Here is a 16,958-nt window from a genome sequence, read left to right as displayed (position 1 = left end):
GAAAGCTTTCTTTTTTCGTAGATACCGTATATCTTTAAAAAAACAGGAAATAACAAATATCTTCATTGACAGCGATATGGTCTCCAAAGAGGAGGTGACACCTCCAGAAACAAGAAAATAACGGTACCAGACGAGTAAAAATTCGCACACAGACAAAGTAAGTGATCCTCAGAACAATAAGTAATTTACTAGTTCATTAGAATTATTCTAACCACTATTTGTACATAAAACAATATTATTGAGCTACTGCAAATGACAGTGTTGTGCCGCTATTGAGCCAGGAATAAACAATTTGCCCTATGGTACAAAAATATTAGCTAGGAACAAGCACACCTTCGTATAAGGCATGCGAAGGAACGCAACACTTACACGTATTCTTCAATAAAACACACAAACAGAATCACTGTACATGATCAATATTAAAGAAAAAAGCTGTACTTACGGAGGAGAATCGTTCATCAACCATGGCAGTATCACTGTATGCGGCACGCATCATCGCGTCCATTGAGTGTGTCACCCATTTTGGACTGGTAGCAGTCTTGCACCAGGTAACGAATCGCATCTAGATCCTGTTCCAGTTTTGCCATACTTTCTTCTTGACGGCGCATCTTGAAAATATTGCTTATATCAGTTTTGAAAACTAGATGGAGCTATAAAATAAGATGAATTTACAACATCAAACAATTTTGAAGAATAAGAAACTTTTGAACAAGAAGTATACGCTGCTCGTACAAGTAAATCAAGTAATATAGAAAGAATATTTGCGAGATGAAGAAGAGTCGATTACTGCATTTCGATGGTATATGTAGCTCTGGACGAACTTCAAAAATATGAAGATTCGGAAGTGTTGTGATTTAAGAACCCCGGCTGCTTCGACGTCTATAGATGTTCAGCCAAAGTTACTATTATTAATAGTTCCTGTTTAGCTCGGTTTATAATCAAAGCAGAAGGATTTAAAAAAGCTGGAGCGAAAAGTCACCATTTTTTCCGCCACACCCATTGTCATTGCTGTTGAATCAAACGCAACCTGCTCTGCTTCGCTCTCGGACATGGAATCAGCTAAAAATGGAAAGCTAAAAAGGAAGAAACAGAAACCAAATAATTAGAGCGCATGGAGCAAGAAATAGAACATAGAACGCAGAGAGAAAAAAACAACATCTCGAGTATGCACACTGCAAAGAATGATGCTCATAAAAGAAAACAGATACATTGCTTGAAAGCAGATCACGAATTGAGAAAAAACCGACGATTTGAATAATTTACATCTTTGTAGCTCTCAGTATTTCTTAACGCATATATCACAAAGATATTTCCATCTAGTGATTCAAAAATACTCGCTACTTTTGTCTCACTTGATCAAAATATGTATTTCTTCCTAATTCCCGTAAAAAACGGCCCGGAAGATGCGGCGCGCGCACAAGGCTGGCACGCTCCAATCGGACTCATTGTAGAAAATAGTGCGCCGGAACGCTCGAAGCCGTATCTTTCGGGCCGTTTTCTAAGGCAATTAGGAAGAAATAAACGGAATCACCCTTCTCTCAATAATCTACGATCCCGTATACGAATACTCCATCTGAAATCCGTACCACCTCAGATTCGTGGGGTGATGCCTTTACATACTTCACAATCATCGACCAAAGCATGTTCTCACGAAAATGTGATTGGCTTTTCAAGGATTCGACCTACGCAAACACATTTCTTGGACCACTTACATTACATTAAATACGTATGCAAGTTTCAGTTTGTCTCCAACGAATGACATGTTATATTCAGTTCAGACAAGTTCTATAAGCGGCTTTTCTGAATCATATTTCACTAGCTGGTACTAATCCTAGCGATTAAGCAAACATAAATTTAAGTTCTTTGTTAGACTTCGGCGCTCGCGTCGTTAAATTAGAATTCACGAACCGGAATCTTTGCATTGTAATTTCCTACAAAATAAGAGCATCACATTCTAAAGTAAATAAATATTATGCTATCTTTCATGGATTGATACGAACGGATTGCTAAGATCTCAAAGGGCTGCTTGAAGAAAACACTCACTCTTTATCCCGAGGAGACGACTTATGTCGGGATTCTCACCCCTTGCCAATCTTTCCACGGTCTCTTTGAGACATTTCACGAGCAAACGGCTATCTACCAACTTCTTCTGGGTTGACCTAAAGGATGAAAAAGGTGACCCATAAAACATGTAATGAAAGATTTGTCAGCCATAAATTCTGAAAAAAAGACCATTTTGAAAATGCAGAAGCGATGATGTACCTCAAACTCCTGCTCATAGCTGCAGACACGTCGTCTCTACGGTTGCAATTAGCGTCAATTGCGTAATTGGAGAGACTTTTAGTTAAACCTCCTCCATTCTTGGGGCGTGGTTGGGGACTTAAATTCGCTCCTAAAGTTGAATGGGCCTGGAAAAAATACTTGCAGTCATAGTTAGTCACAGTTTTGACCACGAATGCCCAAGAAAATGATGGCAAACAAGGAGATTCGCCATTTGCAGTGAGATTGAAAAAAAAAAACACCAAATTTACACAAATCTCAAATACATACATTCAAGTATATAAAACACAATTAATTCTAATGGTGAAACAGGTGTGAGAATGATGAAATTGAGAGGAGCCAAAATGATTACTGCACTCACTCACCAGGAAGCAGACTCGTTTAACGGATAGCGTTAGAAGCTGATAACTTATGGGAGTAGGATGGTTAAAAAAAATCTTTGCGAACATTACCTTAGTATAAGGACGAGCTGGAGTAAATGGTGGGCGTATATCAGCTAATGACTCCGTTTCGTCAGCAAGAGGAGTTGATCCTGAGGAGCACGATTGTTGATACAGAGTGGCCTCCATGCGCATCGACTATAACTAAGGAAACGCATGAGATTTTGAAGTGAAATATCCATGGCAGAACTTACAGCTATATGTCGTTCCAGCTCTTTAACAGTATTTTCCTTGGAGTCGAGTGTCTGATTGAGTGTATCGTTTTGCAACTCTAAATAGTCTAGCTCCTTTTTCATTTCGTCGTAGCGCTCCGCTATCTTCTCTTTCTCGTTTAATTCACTTCGCAACCGAGAAAGTTCCTTTTCCTGTAAAAATTTCCTCGTAGGCTTTCTTACGCTGATACTCAACAAGCGCATGATAATGATAACGGTTGGCGCCACAAACTCTCACCTGGATCCTAAGCTTTTCCTGCATTTCCGCAATTGCGTTCAACTGTCCACTGTCGAGAGTTTTTGCCTTTTCGTGGTACTTATTCGATTCGGCTTCGAGATCATTCAATCTGCAGAAACTGCATCGTGAAACAGCGTAAATGGGTGTCAGACAAGAATGTGGGAAACGACTCGAACTGCACGAACTTATTCACAACGCGGACAAGTTCTTCTTTGGCCAATTCAGAGTCCTTCTTAAATTTGCGCACTTCTTCGTCGTAGTCTGCTTGCTGGCGCTCCATTTGAGCGTATGCCTTCCTTAGTTTCGCCTGCACGTAAAATGACTCCTTCAAGAGGTTTTCAAATATTTCGAATTTTTCAGCTGAAATACCTGAAGTCGTTCAATTTCTACTTCTTTGCTGACAACTTCTTTCGCCATGAGTTGCTGTGTGACAGAAGTAGATGGCGTTGAATTTGAAATGATAAGCTGGGTAGGTGGTGGGGCGTGTGAGGAACGACCGTGACCATCTGAAGCAAATAGTTGAAAGAATGAAATAAGTCATGCAGCAAGTAATAGAGCAGTTCGCAAAAATCAAGGTTTTTTCTCATATCTAGAACTATCTGTATTCTTCCATAAAAATAAGACTTTCTTAGGAAGTAATACAACCAATTTTTTGAAAAATCGACTTTTCTATAACGTGCAATTATTAGTGCATCAGTTCAAAGTTTCATAGCGTATTTAACATAATGGACAGCAATCACACCGTCTCTAAAAGATTTCAAGAATTAGAACATCCAAAGAAAACTGAACATAAGTAAATTGGAAAAATGCTGCAAAATTGTTTATCACCTCCTTATTCAGCTTCCGAACCCGTTCTCGGAATTTTCCGCGATTGCTAGTGCGCACACAATCAACCAAATAGTGCTTTCCCACAAGAAAAAAAAGAACTTTTTGAAGAATTCTTCAGAACCACCAGTTCCAGTTTCGCCCGACCGCCTCCGGATGTATGCATTTATTCTCGTTGACAAAAAAAAAACAGGTAAAAAAAGAAAGAAGAGGCCTCCAGGTGTTCATCTGTGAAACGTATTTAAACGATATTGTCTCGTTAACTGAAAATGGTATTAGGACTGCAGCTGAGCTAAAAGTAAATTAAACAATTGAAGTAATGATAAAGAAGCAAATACTCGTATTAAAGATACCTTTTGGCAAGAGTCCCCCTTTTGTTGAATATGTTATTGAAAGGAAGTTTTGATTTGGCACTTTTGAAATGAAGAAGGCCGTGAAATCGACGTTGAAAAGTTGCCAGCGATTTTTTTTTTCGAAAGTTAGAGCCAACATTACAGAACCCACGGATCTACTCAAGTACCACCGTCAGTGGAGGTAGCAAGTCTTCCCTGTGTGTTGGGGTATGATGGTGTTTTCGGCTATAGGATTTCAAAATGTTATCCACCTATGTAGTAGGGTGTGATCATTGAATTCTATGTGAAAATCTTCCGATGTTAATCGAAGTATGCAAAAAAGGAAAAATAGCTCTTTGCTAAACTCGTGGAAGATTGGACATATCCTCGACGGTTAGAATTCAGAGAGGTATCTGCGCAGAAAAATCGAAAACTGCTATAATCTCAAAGCTTTTTGAATGGACGCCTCGCTCTCTTTAGAACAGCTTCATAAAAATTTGTACAGCAGATAGGTGAATGTTTCAGTGGTGATTACTATATTATTAGCTGTGTGTTCCAATATAAAATTGATTTTTCACACTGGAAAACTTGACCTGGCTAAGGTATGTAGGAGCGGAGGAGGAATCAAAATCAGTTTTGAAAGCGCACCATAAAAACTTGAGGCATGTTTTAAACATGCATCAGAGAAATGTAAAAACTAGTCTTAGAGTTCTGGGAACGAACTGGGAGCAACGCCACAAAAAAGTCCACACTGACAACCATCGTGTCTAAAAACAATTTTCATCCCATGACTAATAAGGAAGGATTCTATATATGAAACGGCATTAGTGTTTTTCTGTGATATTGTTGACACTTGTCTTCTCCTGATTATCAGCGAGCTCAACTTCGCAGAAGACCAAAAGCGAAACGTGGAATAGGGTGAATAAATATAAGACACCCGTACTCCTTTGTACGATGAGAACGTGGTAGAATGGCTTAGTGGACCTTTTTGTGACCACAACACCAATTCCCCCTTACAGCATTTTATTCAAAAACTTGATTTAAAAATGCGTAAGCAAGAATTCTCGAAATTCCCATTACCACGACTTGAATTGCGATGATTAACCCTATTGAGATCAACTTCGTTTTAAGGCAATAAAGACATGTGGGTACAGACCGAGGCTACCATAAAAATCGTCGGTATCTTTGAAAACCCATTGTTGGTGTTTACGATCGCTGCGCCCTATGATGATGACCGAAATGCTGTGGATTTATCACACATTTAAAATCTTTCGCGTATCCAATGCAATTTTGTAAACAGCGTCTTTGATGAACAGATACAGCAGCAGTGTTTACGTCCCCAAGATTTGCGTTTTATTCAATTTGAGAACAGAAATACAAGAAAAAAATGACAGAGGGCAGCTATATAGATAAGCTAATCCAACAGAAAACATTTTAGAAACTGAAATGACCCTGTAAGAAAAATCGAGAATAACCTGAAGTGAACACGAGTGGATTAAAAAAATGCAGACTTGCAAAATAATCTTGTAAATAATTATTCAGCATCATTAAATTAAAACACAGTCAAACTATATTATTAAATTAGCTCTTTCTTTTGACTAGAAACTAGCGGAAAAAAATGAATGAATATAACTTTATTTCGAGCCATCCGAAATAATTAACCAATTGTAGCGTTTAGAGTGAATAAGCCTATGAACGATTTCTCCAATAACTCGAACACTGCTGCATTTTCGCGCATGTTACGCAGTAAATGGACATCGGATATGAATAATCGCCGTTGAAAAAAAAAAGAACAAGCAAGATTTTTCAATGACAAAAGTTATGACAGATCGTCGAATTAGGAAAAAGAGTAGCTCAGTTGTGTTCCCATAAATGCTGGTGCACAAATGAAATTTGATATTGACATTCATTTCTTCTATCTTACTTAGTTCATCCTACTCGGTTGGTAGCTACAGAAAATCAAACCGTGCAGCTTGCTGTTTTTTTTTTTTCTTTTTCGTTCATAAAAAATCAGGGTCATGATCCACAGCTTCACAAACGTAAACTTAAAAGCTGCTTGTTGAGAAGACTCTTATGTAAAACATATTAAAGAAAGAAGAGTGTTAATTCTTTGTGTACACCTTTACAACGATGAGCAAAGCTATCTGATTGCTCGCCAGAAAAGAACCAAAAAAGTAATACCAGCGAGAGGTAGCAACAAATAGATGAATATTTCCACGAGAATACACACAAAATGTGTTTTTCCAAACACGACTTAATGCCTCCCGACGTTAGGATTGGACCCAAGATGGTCGTACGCACTTATACAACTGTTTTTTTTTAGAAAAGTACATATACACAACTACCCTTTTAATGAGTGCATGCTTAGTTTGATGGAAAGTTACTTGTAAAGAATCTCATAAAATTTGACCAATGCAGCACAGTAGGTAGTGAACGTAGTGCAGTGGTGAAGAGCGCTTACTAGAAAAAAAATTCTGAAGCATCTGAAGGACCTACGTTTCGATTGTTGCGTAGGTGTCACTGGAATAACGACGGCAGTGTTGTTAGCAGTGGCTTGCCCGACTACCATCGCTTCGAGCTCTCGTACTCGCTGTTCTAATTGCGTCACTCGTGAATCTTTCGGAGATGGTGGAGGACCGTCCACTGTAAAATGGGATCGCTTTGAAACGGTAACCATTCTATTTATCATTGTGGTGAGGAAATGCTGAATTAATCTCCGAACGTTTCTTATTAACGAAGATATTTTGACGAATGATATGCATCTAAGACGTAAACAATTAGTCGACAAAAAAAAATTAGCACACAAGTCAACCCAGTCAATTTCAATTTGTCTGCTAAATGAGTTTTGATTAATTCGATCGTGTTGCACGGACTGATATTTCATTAGCGGCGAATGAAAAACTGACTAAATTGACGAAACGAAACTTGACTATGTTTCCTCCGATACGCAGGTAAGTCAGCTTGTTAATGAAGTTGAAATAAAAGCGAAAGCTGAGGCACTTGAATCTGTGCACAGTGAGGTGTCCACGGTTCGCTTCAGTTGAGTCAAACAAAGAGCATTAACGAAAGGAACTGCCTACTTCCTGTATTAACTCCCCGGAAAGTACAACTTATAAAGTAATAGTGAAGAATGTCGGAATGGGAAGACAAGTGGAGGTAGAAAAAACGTTAACTTCCATTATTATCAAGCTCTGTTTCATCCAAAAAACATCGGCGTTTGAAAGCATTTAATTTAGTTGAGTTTGAGTCCTGTAACTGCAGAATATAGAAGAATCACACGAAGAGCTCTTCCTAGGAGAGCTAGTAATGCTCCTCTGATCATCATTTCTTCTTTATTTGCAGCTAAATATGGCACAGAAAGAGAGAAAGAGGCAAGAAAAGATTTCATAATTGACAGCAATAGACTCAGCGGAAAGAAAGAAGGATAAGAGCTCACCCAAGCGTTCCTCGCCTCCATTGCGGAAGTAAGCTTGATAAGCAGGTAGAATCAATCCAGAACTGCTACCTCTTCGTTCCGTTGTATTTGCCAATGGTCTGAGATATCAAAAAGACTGTAGTGATCAGTGGTTTCTTGATAGAAATAGTAATAGAAAAGTTATTAATAACAGCTTAAAGTAAACGTCAGTAACAATTGGAACTTCGATCCACAAGATTTCAAGAGAACCAAAGTAGTAGAGAAAAGAAATAAAGTGACGGTCGGTCACCATTTTTGTACTGGAAATGAGAAAGGAACGGACGGGCGACAGCGAACGGAGACATTCGGAGATTTAAAAATACTGAGCAAACCAACTCACTGATTTCTGTCAACATCAGATTCTCGTTGGTGACGATGCCTTGACCTCTGCGTTTGGGGTTGCGGTGCAACAGCGATCTGAATTATAGCTTTCGAATATGTATTATGATGGATACCAAGTACCACTTCAAAAAAAAAAAAAAAAAAAACCAAACGTGTACATTTTTTACCGAAGACCTAGAAATTAGTTTCAAGCACAGCTAAGCTGGCAACCAGTTGCAGTAAAGAATATGTATTCACAATTTGATTTCTGCAAAACCACACCGTAGCGGGACAGTCCCCGTCCTATCTAGTCCCTTCACTACAGAACAGAAAAGAATCGAAAGAAGTTCCCTCACGAAACGATACCTCAGGTTTTCTGTTCGTGTTCGACCTTGATAAGGTGCCAATTGTTTGGTCGCGGATCGTCACTGATCCCGAGCTGGTTCCACCTAACCGTTCTTTTACCTTATAGTACAGTCTATTCATCCCACAACAACAATGCATGACCAGCACGGAATATGGTTTTCTAATCCTGCATAGATTAGAGGTCACAATTTATTTTATTGCAATTGTAATAAAGAATATGTTGACAGAGAATAGGTGCTAATGCACTAGGTCGCGCCAGTCGTAAACGGTCGAAAGTCGTCTCGAATTCGCTGAAAGAGAGAGCAGATTTCGTCGACGATAACACGATTTCTAAGATGATCAGATTATACAGCACATGAGACGACATAGGAGAGGTGAGAATCTTCTCAAGCTGCCCTATTAATATGAATTTTGCTTATGATAGTGAGACAAAGTGCATAAATTCAAAGTTAGCAAGAAAGAGCTGAATGTTCGTAAAGAATACACATTTACAGAGGAAGACATCTATATCACGATAAATCCGTTAAAATGCATTGCTTTTCAATGCTTTATTTCTTTGATTCATTCGGAATCGCACGGAGATGTCAGTAACAACGAGGCACTTCAACAAAAGGGAAAGTAGTTATGAGAATGTGAACGGGGAGGTGCCTGGAGAAGGCACGGAAAGAAGTAATTGGCTTTAATGTAGAAAAAAGTTGTAGCGAGTTTCGCAACCTATAATAACAACTATTGTTTTATAGCAACATTGAGGAGCCTTCATCAGTGAACTGCCAAACATAAACAAGCCTAGTCTCTTTAAGAAAAACAGTCAAGAAAGAAGCGAAATAGAAGATTTTCAGCAAAAGTCAACTTCATGAGCTAACTTGCAGCAGCTTTCGATTCCATAAGGAACAAGAAAGTATGCACCTGCGCTGCAACGTAAGAAAATGGATGGAAGTAAAAAAAATATCAAAATATGTAAAAAAGGTAATTTGGTAAAATTTTATCATCTTTCTAACTTGTCAAACATCTCAATGAACTAAAATTCAATTCTTCTCGCATGTAAGTAAATCGAAAACTACCAAAAACTACCGAACTAATTCAAAATATCTAAAACACTGCATTCAATATAATCAAGAACGTTGGCTTGGAACAATTGCAAAACGGAAGCAGAATTCCTTAAAAGAAATTTGGAAGCCGAATTCAATTTAGTCGAAAAAAAAAACCATTAAAAAGGGAGATTAAGGTGCGTAGCAAGAGTATTGCGACTACTTCGGGGAGTAACAAATCACTTTGCTCATCATTCTTTTGTTACATTTTCGTGATCAGTTTTTCAACAGTGATTGTTTAGTTCACCGGTGAAAAGTCATAACTTCTTATCATTTTTTTACATAGCAAATGTCCACGAAATTCTTCTTGATAAATCTTCAGTATCTTCACTGAATGTAACGGAAGAAATAAAGCGAACTAACTGAAACGAAAGAAATATCATGCTAACTAATACCGAAAGAGCCTAAATAAATGACTTCCGGTAAATCACAGAATATTTTTTTGTTAGAATAATTTTCTTCCAGTATATTCTTCTCCTAGACATCAACTCAGAAAAAGAGCTTACATATATTTCCGGAATTTTTTTCTTTTCTTAAATTTTCATTTTGAATACTAACCCTAAGCAAAAAAAGTCGCGTAGAACGGTCACTATGAGCCTACTAAAGGTAATTATTCTCCGAATCTGCTATAATCGCTACTGAAAGGAGAAGCAATACAATCCCGTGAACCTTCACCAATGTTACCAGAAAGATAACCATGTTGATGTACACAAAGATGTACACAATTACACGAAATCAAGATACACAAGTGGTTTTTTTTAATTCAACACCATAATCACACGTAAACCATTTAGTTAAGATGAAGAATCATAGTTAAACTAATTATTTTAAGCATACTCAAAATCGCAGTATGATTGTTGCATTTTACGTACGTTGTGGACGGACATAACGGAAGTAAGTCTTTAGTGAATAACATAACCGGTGGCAATATACCGCAGTGAATGTCTCCTCTAAACAAAAACTTGGAGCAACAAACGTCGATATATGTTAGCGTTTCTAAGTTACACTTGGATGTATTGGGCTAATTATTCCTAAGATCATGATCAATGTGTAAAATCTCAACAGTTCGAAAAAGAAGGAAACGTAAAAAATGTATTACGTCGTTTAACGTGAGAAACATTTTATGGGAACATTAAAGGCTGTTATTCTTGCGGATTACATTAAAATTAAATGTATAATGGTCCGTCAATACTCAGGAAAAAAATGCAGCACATACAAGAAGAGTGAAACGTGTATTCACTGTTCAAACAAGCTATGAAAGGTTTCTTGACGATGACCCCAATAAAATGAGTCTTTGGATGAATAAGAGCTTTTGAGCAGATGCTCCTCGCAAGTGGTCCTCTCCAAACCAACGAATGTAGTTAAAAAAGGAAAGAGGCGGTAAGCTAAAAGGCTTAGAACACGAAAATCTAAACCTCATTAGAAATAATGAACTAGTCGAAGCGGATAGTCGTTCCAACGAACTGAACATCTTCTGACTTATGGTTGGAAAAACTAAATGGAGAGAACACAAGCGAGCAGCTGGGGAGGAGAGAAGCAATGCGGTTAGTTGCGAGGTGCACGCATCGAGAATGCGTCAATATTGAGGCGACGGGTAGAAGAACAAACGAAACGTTCTTCGCAAAAGGTAGTTCAACCGCTTTCATAAAACAGACAGTCCCGCTGATCAATCAGTCAGCTAATTCACAAGAATACGATTGCGGATTCTCATTGTTCAAGTGAGAAACGGACTACTTACACATTATAAGAAAAAAAAAAAGACGTGAGACAATCAGAGAAGGGTTGTCCACTTGAAAATTAGAGCAATCGGAAAAGTGAGAAAACAAATGGACTTAGTAGGAACCAAGAGTGAAAAAAGTGATGGCGTGTCGATCTTCCTTCAAACATCTATCATGGAAATGAAAGTGTTGTTGACAAGACAGCTGGACAGCTCGTCTCTAGAAGAGGACTGATTTGTCTACCAGAGTTCTCACCATCGTGACAGCATGAGAGATACAAGATAGCAATCATTTTTGTTTTCCGCTGAGAAATATGTGTTTTATCAAAGGGTAACATGCTACCCAAAAAGAGAATTACAAGGAAGAATTCCAGAAGAAAAATAAGAATGCAAACAAAAAAGTTCTTTGAAAAATCACTGTTTACAGGGGAATCTTCAAAATTACTGGTGTACGATGTACAACTGATTAAAGAGAACGAAGGACAGCAGCTTTAATTCTGAAAGAGATAGATAAACACTCTCTGATTCCAGCCAATTTCGTCTGAAAAACTACCACAGCTATCATTAGAAAAGAGAAAGGATTTAGCCATTACACATAAGAATTCCTACCAATGAGGAAAAATAAAAATAGGCATAAAAAAGAGAATTAACTTCCTCACGGAGAGAAACAACAATGTAGAGCAAGTCGCTCGGTATAAATAGGTAGTGTTAAATGCAGCCGCTCCTGAAGAGAGATGAATCAAAACTCAGATAACGCCGAGATGCAGGTCATTCCGCATAAATTACCGACAACGTCGTCTGTGAAGAATGAGCGATATCGGCTGGAATAAAATGGGTCGAGAAGGCATCATTAAAGGAGTTAAGGCTGGTGTAAAAACGTGTAGTCGAGCCCAAAGGCAGCGAACTGCATCTCCCATGCAATGAATGCTGGAAGTGGAAAACCGGAACGCGGCCCGACCACGATCTCGACCACCTACGCCATAGAGTGCCAAAACACCAAATGTATGGGAGACTATTACATGTGCGTAGAAAAGAAGGCAGTGCGGAGCACTCGAAATGATAAAACAGATGGAACCGCAAAAACGAAGAAGTTGACAAGGTCACATCGGCAACATCAAATGATGACCATCACAGATAAGTTGTGAAACCTATCACTTCTCTGCTACAGTGGATCTAAAGGCCGTCGGCTACTGAATGACGCGCTTTAGATACCTCATCCGTAAAGCCAATGGTCGACAATTGCTACAGCGAATTATAGCAGTTAAAAAGCGCGGATCCGCTCTGGAACTAGCGCCTGACCATCATGGGTATGCAGGGTTCAGTCCATATCGTGACAACGGCATATGGCTAACAGGCACTCATGTTTTACGGTCTACGTAGCGTACGCTGTCGTAATATGATCCAGTAGCTGTAGTAACGTGCGAGTGGAGGATTAATGCTGAAGGACGAATATTAAGTGAGTGCCATTTACCGGCAACCGCTGACCAAATCTATGTTCGGGGATCAAACTATTGTCCTTTTCCATTCTGAACAAATTTTGACGAATTTTGTTTACGCAACTTCTCTAAAAATAACGCAACCAGAAGAGCAGTGACCACAACGCAAAACATGACAATGTTATGTATAAAAATGCAACGAACTACTCAACCGTATATGGAATTGAAGAGAAAATCGAACAAATCAGGAGGATACTTGAAGAAATTTTATAAATCAGTGATAAAGAACAAAGTACACAAGGCGCGCAAGTAGATTTAATGTAATTTCTATAATAACTTTTTTTTTTTTTTTTTTTTTTTTTTTTTTTTTTTTTTTTTTTTTTTTTTTTTTTTTTTTTTTTTTTTTTTTCTCCCCCCGTTTTTTTGGGGGGGGCCTTTTCAACTCCACTACCTCCCATATTCTATACTTGACCAAAAAATACGAAGGCAGGTTTAAAAAATTCGAAGATTTAGATATAAAAGGAATTTTATTTGCAAGCGTATTCCGCTAGGACGTTCAACGTATCATTATTACTTATCTTTTTTTTTCGAACTTCAATATAATGGCTAGCAGGCCATCGGTCATCTCTCGATCGAATTAGGTCTCTTTTTTTTTCGGGTTTCTTTCAATGTATTAAATGATCAAGAGTAATAGTATTAAAGAAATTCAAATTCAAGTGGCTATGACTTTATGCGAGAGATATGACTAGGAGAAAGCTTGGTACAGCCAGTATGAGGGATGCGCGAGAGATTGAATTCTTTTCCTGAAATGTGTGGCCTCTTTTGCACCAAGTATTTTCGATTTCGTGATGTAAAATAAGTATTACGTGTCAATAAGAGATGTCTATGGTCAACTTTATGCAGTTTAATTCGACCTCGCTAGTTCAACTCGTGCGGCGGGTGGCCATATGCGGATTTCCCACTCTCCAAACATTTCAACATTGGAAAACAAAAGTGATGTACATCCTGGGAAGTAGCATTCAATAAATTGATTTCCGCCGCAGCTTTCTAAGTCGTACTGAAAAAGAACTGCCAAGAACAAAACTCAAAACGTGATTTCGTAGAGACAACATATGTACCATAGTATCAATTGCAGTGAACACATATGTATGAAACACATACAGACACCTTGCAAGAAAAATATTGGAAAAACAGCACATCTCAGCGGCAGCTGCAGAAACGTTTCTATCCATCCTCTAATTTCATTCAATGACATTTTTTTAGTTAATGGAAAGTAAGTGAGAAGATTAAAGAGAATCAGAAAGAAGTGATAGACGAAAGGAAAGAAAACTAGTGAAAATCTTAAAAGTAAGAGTGAACTAGTAAAATCTTCAAATCCACACTTTGTGAGAGGAGCTGACTTTATACGTTTCATCAAGAAATAAGAAATAATGAATAACGAGGCGAACAAGTGAAAGCTTTCATTTTTGTAGTTTGACTGAAATGGCATTCACCTTCACCCTTCTGTTTCTCCAGTGTAAGAATCATTAACTAAAGAAGAAAAAGAAAAAAAAAAAACGGTGACGTTCCGGCTTCTCTTGTTATTTCCAATTATCATATCTAACTAGCACATACACACGTACGCACGCGCCTTCTGCTACAGTCTTTCCTAAAATAGCGGAATTGTACTGAATGACGTGATGGACACGTCTGAAAAAATCCAGATAGAAATACCACGACATGTAATTACTGCTTTGAAAAAAAAGGACGTTTTGCATACCATTAAGCAGAGGAACTTCTCAGGACTGATGCAAAAAATAATAAACAACTGTTCGCTGGTATTTATGCAAAAGTGGGCTAAGCATAAATATGTATGTGTCGTTAAAGTGTTCAGCAAAAAAGGCACTGTTCCCTGCTACCGAAAGATTCGTTACAATTAGTACAAATTCCAGTCAAAAAGAAAATTCCCATGCTGGGTTATCCAAATCATTTGTTGAAATATGTACACAGTAAGGACATTGTCCTAAAACATTACAGACTGAAGTGAAGAAATAGGTGGATAAAGAGGCAAAGCAGAGCGAGTGCGTGGAAAAAAAAATCTAGCAAAGCAGATCTACCTCTTTTCAAATCTAATTTATTGAAACAATGTTGAGACGTTCGATGAATCGACAACTAACACCGCACAGGTGATGGAATGGGAAGGAACGAGGAGGGAGGAAAGCAATTGAGATTATATGTAGCTACAACCTCAACTCCTTTTAAGCAGTTAATGAGGACTTGCTGTTTCAAAATTGACGGCGCTGAATGGGGTTGATTGATGAACACGTTCTCACAAACGATCGCCCCTAATGGTTAAATGGGCTTTGGATTGCATAGCGATTCTTTTCGCTGCTCTTAAGTTAGTCTGTGGCGTATTGCTAGCTAATTAACGAAACCAGCACGTTAGAAGTGCACGAAAGAAAGAATAATGTCATTGATATTTCAACACTGGCTTTCGATGAAATGATTCGCTCCGATAAAGAATTTGGGTCTCCCAAAAAAACTGCTGAGTGGTTAGAAAACAAAAAAAAACTGTATTGTGTGTGAGGAACACAGTATTGTTCGAAAAGGTTGACTTGAAGCAATTCAATCCAAAGCACTCAAAAAGATTAAAGTATCAAATAAAAGTTTGGATTTCTACTAATTCTAGAAAGCAGCTCAATACACCTCAGCACTGGAACTGCACATCGTGCAAACATCTCGACGTTTTCCATGGGAGAAAGAAGAAAATCAATAGTAATCGACCGCTGTGCGCAAACAAGGCCGGATTATAATTGCAGTTACGAAGGCTCCTGTAATTCGGAGTGAGACCCCTTAAATTTCCAAAGCACAGACGACAACAAAAGATGCGAAAATTTGTGGCAAGAAAATTGGATCAGCTGAAAAATTGTCTAATTAATGAAGCGAGTACTTCAAATGTTCTGGAAACAGGTCCTCTCAAAAGAGCGCCACACTTCATAGGTGCTGTTTTACTTGCAGATCGTAGAAGTTCACGCGGCTACATGCGTGTCCCATTTCTGTGACAGGTAGACAACAAAAAAGTTTAACCGTCACGGAGTCATTGTGAAGAGAGAGCATAGCACTCGTGGTTTAGCCTTTGCTACAGGGATTTAGAGGTAACAAACAGTGATTATAGCCACAAACACGAGAAACACAAAAACTGGCTGGTGAAAGAATGAGAGGGCTACGGATTGTACGCGCGAGCAATTCTGAACACTTGATCGAAGCTGCACACAACGATGAAAAACAAAACTGCACCCAATGTGAGGGAAGGATGTCCACGAAAAACTTATGCTTAAGGGAAGATTTGAAAAACAAAAAAAGAAACTGCTTATTCTTTAGAACCTCACTACCAAATAAAACTGTTTTGCATGCACTTGCGACTAGCGGATGGAGACACGATTAGAAACCTTAGGACTACACAAAATGTGTAGAGTATTAAAAAAGCGTCCAAAGCTTGACGTGAAGGTAGCATTCTAATGAACTTTCGCTAAACCATGTATGTTGATATTGGTCGAAGCAAGGAAAGTATCTCAAAAATTCGCCAGAATATTGACATAAAGTTTTAGTGATGAAAAAGAAAATATCGACATGCGTATGGGAAATATAGCAGAAGAAATTAAATAACAAATGCAGTACGCATGTTCTGTCCATTCAATGCAAACTCAGCCGCAATAAGTAATAAAAACAATGTTTAATGCATTTGTCAGTCTGAGGTCATCAAAAAAACCTTCTTACAAAAAAAAAAGATTTTTGAAAGATTGGAAAACACGGGGTGGCATTTCAATATACAATTCGCAAAAAAGAAAAAAATGTGGCCACAAGCACGAAATCTCTTCGCAAAATATGACACAATATGAAGAGAAAATTCAATCATACTAGAGGACTGCCATAATTCTGTTAACACCTGAAGAACTTTTCCCATCAAGGAGAACGAAAAAATGTGAAAATTTAATCTTAATTACTGTGTAATTTCAAAAAAAAAACATCCCGTAAACAGTGCCTCAGATGAAAAAATTACATTCAATGTCTCGAAAATTGAATGAGTTTCGAATATACATAGTTGGAGTTCATTACGAGCGGCTTTTTAAGGTGGCGGCTAGGCAAAAAGGCGTGCCATCGTAAATATGGTAAAAAAAAGTTAACAGTGTGGTGCTTATCATAGTGCAGTCAGCAGACGAAATATTAAGGAAAGCGTGTATGCACAGCCACAAGCTAAAGGATAAATTAC

The 16,958-nt window shown here is 38.2% G+C and overlaps 1 protein-coding gene across 3 annotated transcripts in view; it reads right to left on the bottom strand.

Annotated features, from left to right (window-relative positions):
- Window positions 1-473: 473 nt before the first annotated feature.
- Window positions 474-16,958, bottom strand: part of RB195_014337 (uncharacterized protein) — a gene marked incomplete at both ends in the record, with an annotated part of 61,929 nt that continues 45,444 nt past the window's right edge. Inside the window, 13 exons of one of the 3 annotated variants that reach the window (XM_064204555.1) lie at window positions 474-608; window positions 980-1,059; window positions 2,044-2,159; window positions 2,263-2,408; window positions 2,733-2,858; window positions 2,915-3,085; window positions 3,171-3,279; window positions 3,356-3,477; window positions 3,540-3,676; window positions 6,824-6,970; window positions 7,764-7,861; window positions 8,122-8,198; window positions 8,469-8,588. In XM_064204555.1, the coding sequence (XP_064060437.1) occupies window positions 474-608; window positions 980-1,059; window positions 2,044-2,159; window positions 2,263-2,408; window positions 2,733-2,858; window positions 2,915-3,085; window positions 3,171-3,279; window positions 3,356-3,477; window positions 3,540-3,676; window positions 6,824-6,970; window positions 7,764-7,861; window positions 8,122-8,198; window positions 8,469-8,588 (1,584 nt within the window). Of the gene's footprint in view, window positions 609-979; window positions 1,060-2,043; window positions 2,160-2,262; window positions 2,409-2,732; window positions 2,859-2,914; window positions 3,086-3,170; window positions 3,280-3,355; window positions 3,478-3,539; window positions 3,677-6,823; window positions 6,971-7,763; window positions 7,862-8,121; window positions 8,199-8,468; window positions 8,589-8,713; window positions 8,759-16,958 lie in introns of those variants that run through there. The other 2 variants (XM_064204556.1, XM_064204554.1) reach the window with 2 other exon arrangements.

The sequence above is a fragment of the Necator americanus genome, chromosome V, assembly GCF_031761385.1.
Source record: "Necator americanus strain Aroian chromosome V, whole genome shotgun sequence".
NCBI classification, from domain to species: Eukaryota; Metazoa; Nematoda; class Chromadorea; order Rhabditida; family Ancylostomatidae; genus Necator; species Necator americanus.
Note: the sequence above shows the minus strand (reverse complement) of the source record. Positions and strands in the feature narration are given on the sequence as shown.